The 13,565-nt window shown below is 40.3% G+C and overlaps 1 protein-coding gene across 1 annotated transcript in view; it reads left to right on the top strand.

The window, feature by feature from the left end:
* LOC122676751 overlaps positions 1-13,565 on the top strand; it is a 97,784-nt gene that overhangs the window by 18,069 nt on the left and 66,150 nt on the right. The window contains exon 6 of the mRNA XM_043876334.1: positions 6,706-6,784. Within this exon, the coding sequence (XP_043732269.1) occupies positions 6,706-6,784 (79 nt within the window). The remainder of the gene's footprint in view (positions 1-6,705; positions 6,785-13,565) is intronic.

The following is a 13,565-nucleotide window of genomic DNA, read 5'->3' as shown; positions in this document are numbered from 1 at the left end:
AACTTAGGGAGCTCAGGATGTTTTGTTTCTTTCCTCCACACAGTTTCCCTACCTCTGCTCTTCCTTCATCAGGACTTTGCTTAACCTGAGAGCTAGTCCAAAGTCACCATGACAAACACAATGTCTTGGCATATGAACCTCCTCAATAACAGTATTAATATATCCTGTAGCGCTCAACACGATGTAAGGCAGCCATACCTCCAGAAGGCAGTCATGTAAGTTTTTGTAGAGTGATGGTTGATTTTTATGTGTCAGCTGGACTGGGCAATAGGGTGCACAGATATTTAGTCAGACATTATTTTGGTGTGTCTGTGAGGCTGGCTCTGGATGAGATTAACATTTGAATTGGATGAGAAAGCAGATTACTCTCCCTAACGTGGGTGACCCTCATCCGATCAGTTGAAGGCATTAGAACAAAAAGGCTGAATAGGAGAGAATTCCTTTTTGCCTGACTGTCGCTGATTGGTGTCATTGTTGTTGTTTTTTTTTTTCCTGCCTTTGAATTAAAACTGAAATATCAGCTCTTTCTGAATTTCCAGCCTGCAGGCCTTCAGACTGGAGCCAGGCCACTGAGTCTCCTGGGTCTCTGCCTCCTGCAGATTGGCTCATACAATTATCAGCCAACATAACTGTATTTCTTATTTTCTTCCTACACACACACACACACACACACACACACCCTATTCTGTTTCTCTGGAAAAACCTGACTAATAATTTGTAGCATTAGTATTTCCCACTTTTATGGCTTCCTCACACTGATGTGGAGAAAATTTACTAGCTAACTTTATGGGGCTGTTAACACTATGTCTTGCCATGGTCAATAGCAGAAGGTTACAGAATTCATGCTTTAGCTATTAGTCTTTGGCTGCAGATTAGTACTCTTGGTTTTGAGGCACAAAAATCCAACTTTATTTTAGGCAAAAAGATACATTTTTTGGCTCAAGACATTCAAAAAAGACTTGAATGGTTCTCATTTCGACTGGCTCTCTCTGCATGATTGAAAAAAATAGCTGTCCACAGACACCATGTTTTATATCTAATGACTTCTCTCCCCAGTGAAGGACTCCCTATTGTACATGGAAAGAGTCTGGAAAAAGACTTGAATTTGCCCAGATTGGGGTAGGTACCCACCCATGTTCCAATTAATCATGTCTAAGGAAATGGAATCTAATAAGAAAATGACAGCTATAAAACTTCCATTTCTAGCTATCTGAGAGAGAGTAGTCCTCTGGACCTTAATCACATAACTCATTATCCTTGCAGGACAGAGGGGTGGCACCCAGTGACCACATCACCTGGATCTACTATTGCATGAGTTATAGGAGGGAGAAATCACCTGGACACCTTTACGATGTCAAGTCATTTGTTCAGGATTATGGCTTGAATTTATTGTTCTCTTTCTCATGAGCCTCTTGATATTTATCTTGTCATGCCTCAGGCTCCAGTTTACTGCAGTCCTTCAGAAGTCTTAGGCTCTGTACACAACCATTGTTATTCTAAGGACTTACTGTTGATCTCAAATCGTGCAACTTCCCTCCTAGTCCTCTAAATTTTCTCACTGTGTCCTCTGGAACTCCTGATCTATGATCAACAGACTCTGCTTGTAGAGGACCATTCCTTTTGTCTCCATGTCTTCACTGAAACCTAGTTTGCCCCCTTCTAACACAGTTTTCCCTGCAGCCCTTGCTAGTGGAGGCTGTTTTCTTTATTCCTCTCTTGCCCCATGACCCTCCTTACTTCTCATGGTCACATTTAAATGGCTTTTTCTTTCTTATTTGAAGCCCTAAGCTCCTTTTACCTTATGACATTCTGTTTCACCACCCACCAACCCTTTCTGAAGCTGTCTTTTATGACATCTTGACCAATCTCATTTACTGAAGACTAACTTCTTGATCGTTGCTTCCACTGCCATTTCTACTCCTCCTTGTCTTTCTTCTCTCCAGACATAGTGCATAAACATTTACTTCCTCATCTTCACTGTCATCACCCAAGACAATTTCTTTTGTCAGGACCTCAGCAATAGTTTCCTAAATGGCCTCTCTAAAGTCAGTTTATTTTCCCCAACAGCTGCAGTAGCCTTTTAAAAATGAAAATCAAGTCATGTCACCATTCAGCTCCAACTAGCAGACCTAAGATCTCTCAATGGCCATGCATACTTAGAAGAAACTCCTTGCCATAGGCTTCAAAGCCCTGAATGGTTTGACTCCTACTAGTTTCCCCAGCTTCAACTCATAGTATATGCCCACGAACCACCACCTCCCAGCCACATTACTCTTATTTGCTTTCAAAAAGACAAGTTCTTGTATTTCTAGGATCTTTGCATGTGCTATTGCTTCTTTCTGGAATTCTATTTCCACTGAAGTTATCCCACTATCTCTTCATGGGGTTGATCACTTCTCATCTTTTATGTCTAAATTGCAATGTCATTCCCCAGAGAGGTTTGCCTTGGCCAGTCTGTTGAAAGTGGCTGTGACTTTTTCCTCCTATCACTAGTATCTGTTACCTTGACTTGTTTATACATTTTATACCAAAACTCCCACAATCTATGATTAATATAAAATCCATGAGGGAAGATATCATCTGTTTTATTTTCAGTTCTGCAGTACCTATCCAGGCCCAAGAAGCAGAATGTGCTGCATGAACATGTGTTAAATGAATAATATTTACTGTATACCTACCATGGTCCTTTTAATTAAGACTCTTTATCCTACATCCTTTGAGAACAGAGCCCAGTGTTGTGTACATAGCCAGACACAAATAAAGTGGTTATTGTGTCTCACATTATAGGAACTTGGACAGGTATTTTACTTTTCTGGAACTCATCCACTTTGTAAATTGAGAGGGTTCAATGTAAAAGAGAGAACAACCTTTTATTCCTTCCACATGTTTTTGGTCACAGCACATCCCCATTAGTAATTTCTCTCAGTGAACACAGTGACTACTGGGGAATTGTTCGATGGATTCTCCAACCCTTTGCCTTAAAGTAAAAGGACTCTCAATTATCTCTCATAGCTCCCAGAACATTTATGATACCTTCCTTCACACAAAGTAAATCATCCTACAACCATTTGGGGGATATTTGGTCACCCTTTCAATGGCAGAAGCATAAAATATAAGTGAATTATTTTTACAACACTTCTTTATTAAGCACATTGTTTATTAAGTGATCTTTGTGTGCTGGATATTCTGCTAGGCTCCTGAGAAAGGATGGTGAACAAAAGCAGATCTAGAGCTTACTCCTACGGAGCTTTGGGGCAGGCAGGTGAGATAGACTTTGAACAAATGAATGTACTAGTGGACATGTAATTATAAGATAGTTAAATTCTTAAAGGAAGAATGAGTTTCTGTGAAGATGTGTAACAAAGGTTGACACAAACTAGGGTGGCAAAGAATCTTCTGGGAGAAAGCAATGGTGCAGCTGAAGCATAAAGGATGCCTGGGCTGTTAACTTGGCTGGCAGTGGGATGAGGAGAGGAGGAAAGCGTTTCAGGCAGAGGGGGTGGCGTTTGCTGAGGCTCTGTGCTAAAGCTCTGGAACTCTAGGGTGAGCTCTAGGAACTGAAGGAAGGTGTCAGTGGGGTTGGAGAGTAGAGAATGATGCAGAGGACGGTATTATTTAATGCTTGAAAGGTGGGCAGGAGCCAGAAACGAAGGACCCTGTGGTCCACATGGAGGCTTTCAATCTTCAATTTATGATTTGTGGAAAGGCAACAGTGGTGTTTTTCATGGTGTTACCATCATCTGGTTTGGAGAGTGTTACCCAGGCTGCTATGTGGACAGTGTGCTGGAGGAGGGTTAGAGTATAGGCAGACCAGTTCAGTTTAGTTCAGTCACTCAGTTGTGTCTGACTCTTTGTGACCCCATGGACTGCAGCACGCCAGGCTTCCCTGTGCATTACCAACTTCCAGAGCTTCCTCAAACTCATGTCCATGAAGCCGGTGATGCCATCCAACCATCTCACCCTCTGTTGTCCCCTTCTCCTCTTGCCTTCAATCTTTCCAATGAGTCAGTTCTTTGTATCAGGTGACTGAAGTATTGGAGCTTCAGCTTCAGCATTAGTCCTTCCAGTGAATATTTAGGACTAATTTCCTTTATGATTGACTAGTTTCATCTCCTTGTAGTCCAAGGGACTCTTAAGAATCTTGTCTCAAGATTTTAAAAGCATCAATTCTTCAGAGCTCAGCTTTCTTTATGGTCCAACTCTTGCATCCATACATGACTAATGGAAAAACCATAGCTTTGACTAGATGGACCTTTATCAGCAAAGTAATGTCTCTGCTTTTTAATATGCTGTCTAGGTTTGTCATAACTTTTCTTCCCGGGAGCAAGAGTCTTTTAACCTCATGGCTGCAGTCAGTCACCATCTGCAGTGATTTTGGAGCCCAAGAAAAGTCTGTCATTGTTTCCATTGTTTCCCCATCTATTTGCCATGAAGGGAGATCAATTAATAGTGGGCCATGTCAGAAGCCTTTGCAAGAGAAGATGGTAGCATGGGCTAGGAAAGCAGGACTGGATAAGGGTACATTTGAGAAGGGTATATTTAAGGAAGGATGCTGGCTCAGTGCCATGCCCTGAGGTGAACACTAGAGTAAGATTAGGTTTTGGGAGCACGTCAGGAGTTTGGTCTTGTGTAGGCTAAGACCAAGATGCATTTAAGCCATTCAGCTGTCAGTTACAGAGTGGGAGTTAGACATCTTGTTTGCAAGCTGAGAGGAGGGGTTTGTCTTGAGAATCTTAAGGACTAGAACTGTTAGTCAAGGGCAGGGGTCTGGATGAAACTGCCTAGGAAGAGAACAAAGATAAGAAAAGAGTGTGGTAGAGGGCACAGTCTTGAGGAGGCTTATCACAGGGTCTGTTAAAGGCAAAAAGAGCAAAGCAGGAGGAGATCAGAGAATTTTACAGGTGTGAGTTTTAGTGAGTGGGAGGTGAGAAATGGAAACTGTGGGTTTAGACAACTCTTTCAAGAGATTAGCTGTAAAGAGCAGCAGAGCAATTGAATACTGTAGAGTGATAAGAGAATTTTTTTTTTTTTTTTAAGATGGGATAATCTTGAACATGTATAATTATTGATGGGAAAGATTCAGTTGAAAGCGGGGAAGCTTATGTATGTAGGAAAGAGAAGTTTTCAGAGATGGGGGAGAAAAACAGCTCCAAAGCATGGAATTGGCCAGGGAGGAGGGCCAGGCTGGTGCACCGTCTCCTCTAGCAGAAAAGAGAGAACAAGGCGTAACATGGGTGACATGTTGGGAAGTTCATTGGTTATTTCTTTATAATTATTTAGTCTTCTGATCCTAGGCTTTAGGAGAAGGAAGAGATTTCCCCCCATTTTTTCTTTTCTTTTCTTATTTGTCTGTGCCAGATCTTCACTGCCACTTGGAGGCTTAGCTGTCCTGCAGCTTTTAGTATCTTAGTTCCCCAACCAGGGATCAAACTCTGTGTTCCCTGCATTGGAAAGTGGATTCTTAACCACTGGACCACCAGGGAAGTCCCCACTTTTCTTTTTCTTTTAAAGAACAATCACAGCATCCATAAGCCTTCTGCTCCCTTCATTTTGCTTTCTAACAGCTTCATTAACCTTTTCCTTTATTCAGATTCTCACTCATGACCTGTTGTAGAAGACTGAGGCAAATTGCTGAATACCTCAAAATTAGATCCTCTAACAAAATATTTATGCTGCTTTCAAAAGGACAGGATAAAAAGAAAAAAACGTGAATAGCTTTTCAGATATTATATCTACATGACAAATGATTAAAATGCTGTGTTTGTAATCATTACCTTCAGTTCCAAGATTAAAATAAGCAGTCTCACTGGTTGCAGAGAAACCAATTAAACACATAACTTTATTGAAAGCAATTGTGAGTTTGGGAAGGGACCAAGGAAATAGAAAATCATGTAATTTCAAGTATGTAATATCTCAATCTTTTGTGTTGGTTAAGTCTCTTTAACCTTCTGTGATAGGAAACCGACCTAGAATTCTGATTACACTGGTATCCAAAAACTGCAAGGTGTACAATCCAGCCAGAGCACTGTTTGCAATTTGATTGCTGAGCAACTGATCAACTTCATACTGGAGTGAGCCATGTTGTTTCCAAGACAACAAAGAGTCATAAAATTATCGATCCAGTTGCTCTGGGCTACCCTAATGGTAAAATTAGGTTGATGGAGCATGATCCGACAATTGTTTGATGATTCCCTGTTAGTCTTGGCCGTCCCACTTTAGGACTAGTTGTACATAATCACTAAATCTTTGCAGTCAAGGTGAACCTTCTCTGCCAATAATCTTAATGGAGAGGATGTTTTAATTCTAATATCATTTCCTTTCTCCAACTTCAATATCTGAAGAAAAGGCTGCAAAATAGAATTCAGGGAATAGAAACGTCCGTCTCTCAGGTACTCTTCATCTTCATCACCAACTCCCGCACACTTTCCTTTTAAAAAATGGCCTGACTGCAAAAAACAATTACTCAAGGAGACACCTGATTCCTTCCCCTTTCCACTGTTAACCAACCATGCAATACATTTCCAGAGAATCCATCAGTTTTTTTCTTTAGTGTTCTCTCAAGGGTTCAGTGTGTGCTGGGTAAAGTCTCAGGTTCTTTTCCTGCCTGTGTTTATGCTTTTGCAGTTATGCTGACCTGAGAGGTTGTTCCTGATGATAATGGCGTACCCCATTAGTCGGTTGTCATGTTTTCTCTGTTTCTTTCAGGTGTCTGTCTGTATGTACATCAAAAACAAACCAGTGAGTCTGTTCTTTTCTTGCTCTGTGATCAGCCCCAAGTTTGGAGGTAAGGTAGGGAAAAGGGGCAAGCAGCTATGAGCCATGTTCCCAGTTGTGGCTAATGTGGTTTTCAGTGACAATAATCCCCAAACCCAACATGAGGGCCTAGAATCTGACAAGGGATTTTTCCCCTGATCTGTGACTTTATTTATGGGTAAAGTCGAACAGAATTATATAAACCAAGGGCTTCCCAGGCCATCCGGTGGTTAAGACTTCCCCTTCCAATTCAGAGGATGTGAATTGGGACTCCTGGTCAGGGAGCTAAGACCCCACATGCCTTGTGGCCAAAAAAAGCCAAAATAAAATATATAAGACAGAAGCAGTATTGTAACAAATTCAAGAAAGACTTTAAAAATGGTCCATATTAAAAAAAACTTAAAAAAAGAACTATATAAACTGAGTCATGGCTATAATATTAATGAATAACTTTCAATAAAATAACACAATTTTTTGAAGTTGAGGTTTTCCTAAAAAAGTTAGACTAGGTCTATAAGTTGAAGTAAATACAGTTTATTTCAACTCAGCAAACCTTTCTTGATTACTCATCCTGCACCTGGTTCTGTGATAGGTGATGTGACTGCAAATCCCAGCTCTCCCACTGCCTCTTGGAGAAGAAAGACTAACAGCTCCATGACAATAGGATACTTGCTATAAAGGAGGAAGGCAAAAGATGCTTTGGGAACCAAAGAAAGGGAATGTCTAACTGCCGAAGAAGGCATTTTCTTTCAGACTTTAAAGAGCAGGTGATACCTGAACATAACCTTGAATTGAACACTGGCCAGACTGAGAAGGGAGAGGAAGAGATTCCAGGTCTCAGGAAAACATATGCAAAGGCACGGGAGCCCTGAAGAGCATGTATGTGTGGAGAAAGACAGGTCGCTGGGGACGCCCAGGCTGAAGGTCCTCTAGAGTTTATGCATGGGACAGCTCACCATGGTGTGGAGTTGCAGGTGAAACTTTCTCAGAAGAGATTCTACTTGAATTTAACTTTGAAAATGGCCATGAGGAGGGTAGACAAAGTGAGAAAAGTGGGAATCCTAGATGGAAAAACAGCATCCAGGGAAGAAATGACCCAGCAATTAGGGAAGGCAGAATGCAAACCAGGCTGCTTGGACTAAAGAAGCAGAGATAAGCAAAGAAGTGAAAATGTGAGAGTGTTAGTCATTCAGTTGTGTTGGACTCCTTGTGACCCGGTGGATTGTAGCCCGCCAGGCTCCTCTGTCCATGGAATTCTCCAGGCAAGAATATTGGTAGTAATTCCTTTCTCCAGGGGATCTTCCCCAAACAATGAAGGGTCCATAGGTATTATCTATTGTTGCAGAGCATGGGCACAAGAAGAGCTTGGTAGTTGTGGTGCACAGGCTTAGTTGCTTGGCAGCACATAGGATCTTCTCAAACCAGGGATTGACTGGCATCCCCTGCATTGGCATGTAGACTCTTACCCACTGGACACTGGACCACCAGGAAAGTCCTGAAAACATTTTTAAGATAAAAAAATATTTAAGCATAATCTTGCTCAATCATTTTATTTTACAGATGAGAAAACAAGGCTTAAATTGATACAGTGGGCCAATATATAGTGAAGTTGACAAAGCACTTATCCTGAGATTCAACCATTCTATACCTAAGTTGTACTCCATAGCCATGCTTCTCAAAGCTTTTGCTGTCATGTCACATGTTGAAAATATTAATATTCCTCTGCATGCAAATACCATCTCCCCTAGTATCACAGACATAACTCATTGATAAGACAAAGCTTTGTTTACTGTCTACCACTGACTCAGAACTTTGGCAGTATCTGGGAAGGGGGAAGTCAGAATCAGAACTTATTGGGAAATGGGAATTTTAAGGCAGGTACTTCATTGTGAGAGCTTTATTAAGATTAAGGATCATGATACAACAGTTCAGGATGATGGAAACAGCATGGTAAGGATTTTGAGGCAAGAAATTCAAAGAACCTTAGGGCAAAAACTGTCTGCTGATGCTTTTCATTGAAGAGTTGATAAGTCTGTGGGGAAATTTCTGCTATGAACAATCAAATGATTTGTGTGAGTGAAGGACCCCTGGGACATAAAGTAATGCTAATGCAGTGAAATAACAAAACTATGTTATTGTCAACAGGAAGATCTGACTTCCATTTTCAGTGTCCTAGATGAGCATGGGAGTAAATGATTTTGGTTCTTGTTTTACTGCAAGCACTGCCATGAACAGGTGAGGCAGCTCATGGATAGGGTGGACCAGAGAGGGGCTCTGGTCAACCCAGGACCTGAATTGGTCAATTTTAGGGCAGGAGAGATGCACTCTTAACCCATTCGTGCATGCCCCAGGAGGTCAGCATCCTGGCTTAGCACCTGACTTAGCAAAAGAGATAACTATTAAAAAATTTCACAGCGATATTGTTTGTGAGGACATTAAATTGAAAAATAATTCATCAATAGGAGAGTGAATAGATACCTTGTGATATATTCAAATAAAGTGGGATATTCTGAAAAATAATGTTACAACTTCATATATCAATATATGACTCATAAATACAGTCTTAAGGGACAAAGTCAAGTTGCCAAAGAATATATGAAATATTATAACATTTATGTACCCAAAATACATGTTGGATAGCACAGACACCTATGAGTGTTATTGTATTGCATGTGTACATACTCTGTTGCTCAGTTGTGTTTGATTCTTTGCGACCCCATGAACTGTAACCCACCAGGCTCCTCTGTCTGTAGGATTTCCCAGGCAAGTACTGGGGTGGTTGCCATTTTCTTCTCCACAAGATCTTCCCAGCACAGGGATACAACCCACATCTCCTGCATTGGCAGGAGGATTCTTTACCACTGAGCCACCTGGGAAGCCCATGAAAGTTATCGTAATAGGGAAGAACAAATTGACTCCATATTGGAGCTATTTCTTTTACTTTAACCTTTGTAGTCTATTGCTTTTGCTACAAGTTAATCACTACAGGGATGTTTCCTATAAGTTTAAATAATACAAAATGGCCAGTCTCTGAGAACCGTGCCTCTCCTGTAAAGAGCATTAAGCCAAAATACCTTTGTGTAGCTCAGAGGAAACATCTCTCCCAGGTCCACCTGTGAATGGCTTCAGGAATGTTGAAATTAACACATTCCCACCAGAGTCTGACTGGAACCAGAACTTTACTCCTTCCCCTTTTCATATTAAAGAAGCCTAGATTCTAACTTGGAGAAGATGATCCTTCGGGACACCAGTCCACCATCTTTTTGGCCTGCTGGCTTTCATAATAAAGTCACTCTTCCTTGTCCCAACAACTCATCTCTTGATTTATTGGTCTGTTGTGGTGTGAGCTTAGACTCAGTAGCAGTCTAATAAGATGCAAGTGAAAGATAAACAACAAACCCTGGATGGTGATCATCTTCTCTATCTGGGAGGGGTGCACAGGCATCTTCAACTTGGATGGTTATGCTATTTTTAAAGTTAGGCAGTCATTTCACAGGTGTCATATTTTATTTTATGCCTTTTTCTACACCTAAATATTCCCTATGATTTTTCCAAGTGTTAAAAGAAATATTTTGCAGACACTAAAGCTTAGATAAGTGAGTGATTTTCTCAAAACCCAACAAATTAGACAAAGATCTGGGTTTCTGCTCCTCTAAAGAACAGTGCCATGAATCCTAGTGATGAGTCTGTGTGTGTGTGGTTTTTTTTTCTGGACTTAAGGAGAAAGAGCACACCCATGGTGATTCAGTCAACACGGTTGCTAATCTCCTAGAGCCAGGTTTTTGTATATGTCATCAACTGTCTGCTACAGAGAGGTTGATAATTGCTATCATTCTCTGAAAACAGTTATCCTGGAAAAGAGTTGGAGATAGGTGGGAGTGGATAGCAGGGAATCTAATTTGGGAGCCTAGGGCTATAGATTGCCTGAGTGATAACTTCTCAAGCCAGAAATCAGGTGAGGGTAACCATAGGCTACACTTGCAAGATTTAAATAATAAGTATGAATAAAACAAAAAGAACCCCTGGGTCACATTTAAATTTTCACTTTAATGTCCAGTAGAATTGCCTGCAGGATTCCTATTGATTTTTACAATGAGTTTTGTAGTGTTTATCAACGCTATTTTAGTTCAATGAATCCACCACTTAACTTTCTACAGCATAACAAAGGGGGAATAAGTGATTGTTCCTGCAGAGATTGGCTTATAGCCCACTTCTACACAGAACCTGGCAGTCAAAGTTCCAGCAACCTCAGGGTGATTGACAGCACATGAACCAAGCAATTATTTTCAGTATTTCTACTTTGCAATTACCTTAAAATTTGAAAATGGATAATTAGTTCCTAATTCTTTAGTCAATATAAAAACCTTCAGTGTTTGAGCTAGGCTGAACCTGGCAGTATTACTCTGAACCTTTCCAAATGATTCAATTAACCTGTTGTACGCCAAGGTGACTTAGCTCAAAAAGGTATCAAGTAGCAATGTTTAAATTTATTGTGTGTATCAGTGGTCATGTGTGCGCGCATGTGTGGGTGTGTGTGCTTCATCCGACTCTTTTTATGACCCTATGGAATGTGGCTCACCAGACTTCTTTGTCCATGGAATTTCCCAGACAAGAATACTAGAGTGGATTACCATTCCCTTCTCCAGAGAATCTTCCCCACCCAGGGATCAAACCCACCTCTCCTGCATTGGCAGGCAGATTCTTTACCACTGAGACACGTGGGAAGTCCATCAGTAGGCACATACCCCAACAAATCTGTTCATTTGATGGGAGAATCATCTTTTCTTTGACCTCTTTACTTAACCCAGCCCCAGTCTTCACACAGCATGGATTTATGACCTCTAAGATGCACAATTACAGCTTTGTGGAAGAACTCTAGGATTCTTGGAAGCTACAGCAGTACATTTTATGCAGTGTTTGAACTCAAGGGTGGATGACATGTGTGAAGTCATGCTTCCTATTCAGTGGCTATAACTCATTGATTTGTAGCTTTTGGAAGATTGATAGCAAAAATAAAATTGAAAATGGTATCTGTGAAATAATGGACTATATCAAAGTTGAGGCGATTTTGTGGAAACAAAGACCATCCAATAAAGTGAAGGCATTTTCTATAATGTTCTTTACTTAGAATTTTGGTAACAGAATGGGGCTCAGTATATTATACAACATCTTAGAAGTATTTAACTTGGGTTAACAAAGACCGACAGTAACATTAAATACAGAAAGCTTGAAATCCTTAAGCAAAAAATGGTACAATTCATTTGGAAGAAAATGCATCACTACTGTGACATTAATTACTAATTTCCAAGTTTCAGTTTTTGGTATATGTGCCACCTGTGAGGAAGTCCCTAATTTCCCAGTTGTTTAATGTGACACTAATAGTTTCTATCTTGAAATATGTTCATATGATTTTATCTTTAAGAAAATAACCTTTTGAGTGTAATTTACTTTGCACATACTGATTCCCTATTAAAATATTAAATAACTTTTACCTTTTCTTTCTGTCCCTTTTTTCTCTTTTTTTCCTTCCTTCTTTTCTGCTGCTTTTCCTTCCTTGCGTATCCCTGTGTCCCTCACCCATTTGTTCTTTGGGTTCCATAACTAAATAAAATTTCAAATAGCTGATAAATTCATGCTTCCTACAGGTACTTATTCTTTTTTTTTTTGACTGTGCTGGATCTTTGTTGCTCCTTGTAGGTTCCTTACCCTGAAACTGGGATCTTAATTCCCAGACAAGGGACCAAATCCATGTCCCCTGCATTGGAAGGTGGACTCCTAACTACTGGATCACCAGGGAAGTCCCTCTTGAGCAAAGTTGGTGGGGGGCATGCAGCAAACAGTAGCAACCAAGGACCTGCCTCAACCTGGTTCCTGGGGCCATTGGTAGCCCCGAGAAGAGAGAAAGGCCCAATATGACAGCTAATATTGTATCAATACTTGCCCATCCTGGTGAGAGGGAAAACATATCTGGATTCAATTTGACTATTTGAAAACTTGCCTTTTCTGTATCTCATTTGTGAGGAGACAGGTTCATAAGCTTTGTAAACAAACACAAAACAAAGCCTTGTAGAGCCCCGATTTATCTAAGAACCTCTTTGTTGTCGTTCAGTTGCTAAGTTCTGGTCAACTCTTTATGACCCCATGGACTGCAGCACTGCCAGGCTTCCCTGCCCTTCACCATCTCCCAGAGTTTGCTCAAACTCATGTCCATTGAGTCAATGATGCCATCCAACCATTTCATCCTCTGTCGCCTTGCTCTCCTCCTATTCTCAATCTTTCCTAGCATCAGTGTTTCCTAAGAACTTCTAGTTTGCCCCTTTTCATTAATAAAATTTAATCTAAAAATTGGAACTAGGAACACCTCAGTATTACCAGGTGACACATGAAGTGACTTTTGCTGACTGTGTGATTTCTCCTTGATATTTATCGAGACTCCCTTAGTGAATACTTGGTGCTATGTTTAGGTCAGAAAATATAAATCATGTAAGTAAAACACTGTTGTTTGTCTTTTATTTTTTTAGGTAGGAAAAGGATAATCAGTTTTATTTGATGGGCTCTGCAGGCTCCAATCTACTGATGACTCATTATATACTTAATTTAGAATTTAAAGAAGGAATTCAGAAAAATGGAGTTTTTAGGAAGCTTTTTATTTATTGCTGTAGAAAGGTCAGTTTGTATCAGAAATGGGCTTGTTTTGGCATTTTATATACATTGTAATGATTTATCTTCTTGTAATTTAAATAGATTATATCAGCGACAGAGGACCTAATGAGTAAATATAGATTTTGAAAGAACAGTTAAGATAACTCTAC

This window comes from Cervus elaphus, chromosome 20, assembly GCF_910594005.1.
Source record: "Cervus elaphus chromosome 20, mCerEla1.1, whole genome shotgun sequence".
NCBI lineage: Eukaryota > Metazoa > Chordata > Mammalia > Artiodactyla > Cervidae > Cervus > Cervus elaphus.
The sequence above is the reverse complement of the archived record's forward strand: the minus strand, read 5'-3'. Positions and strand labels throughout refer to the sequence as shown.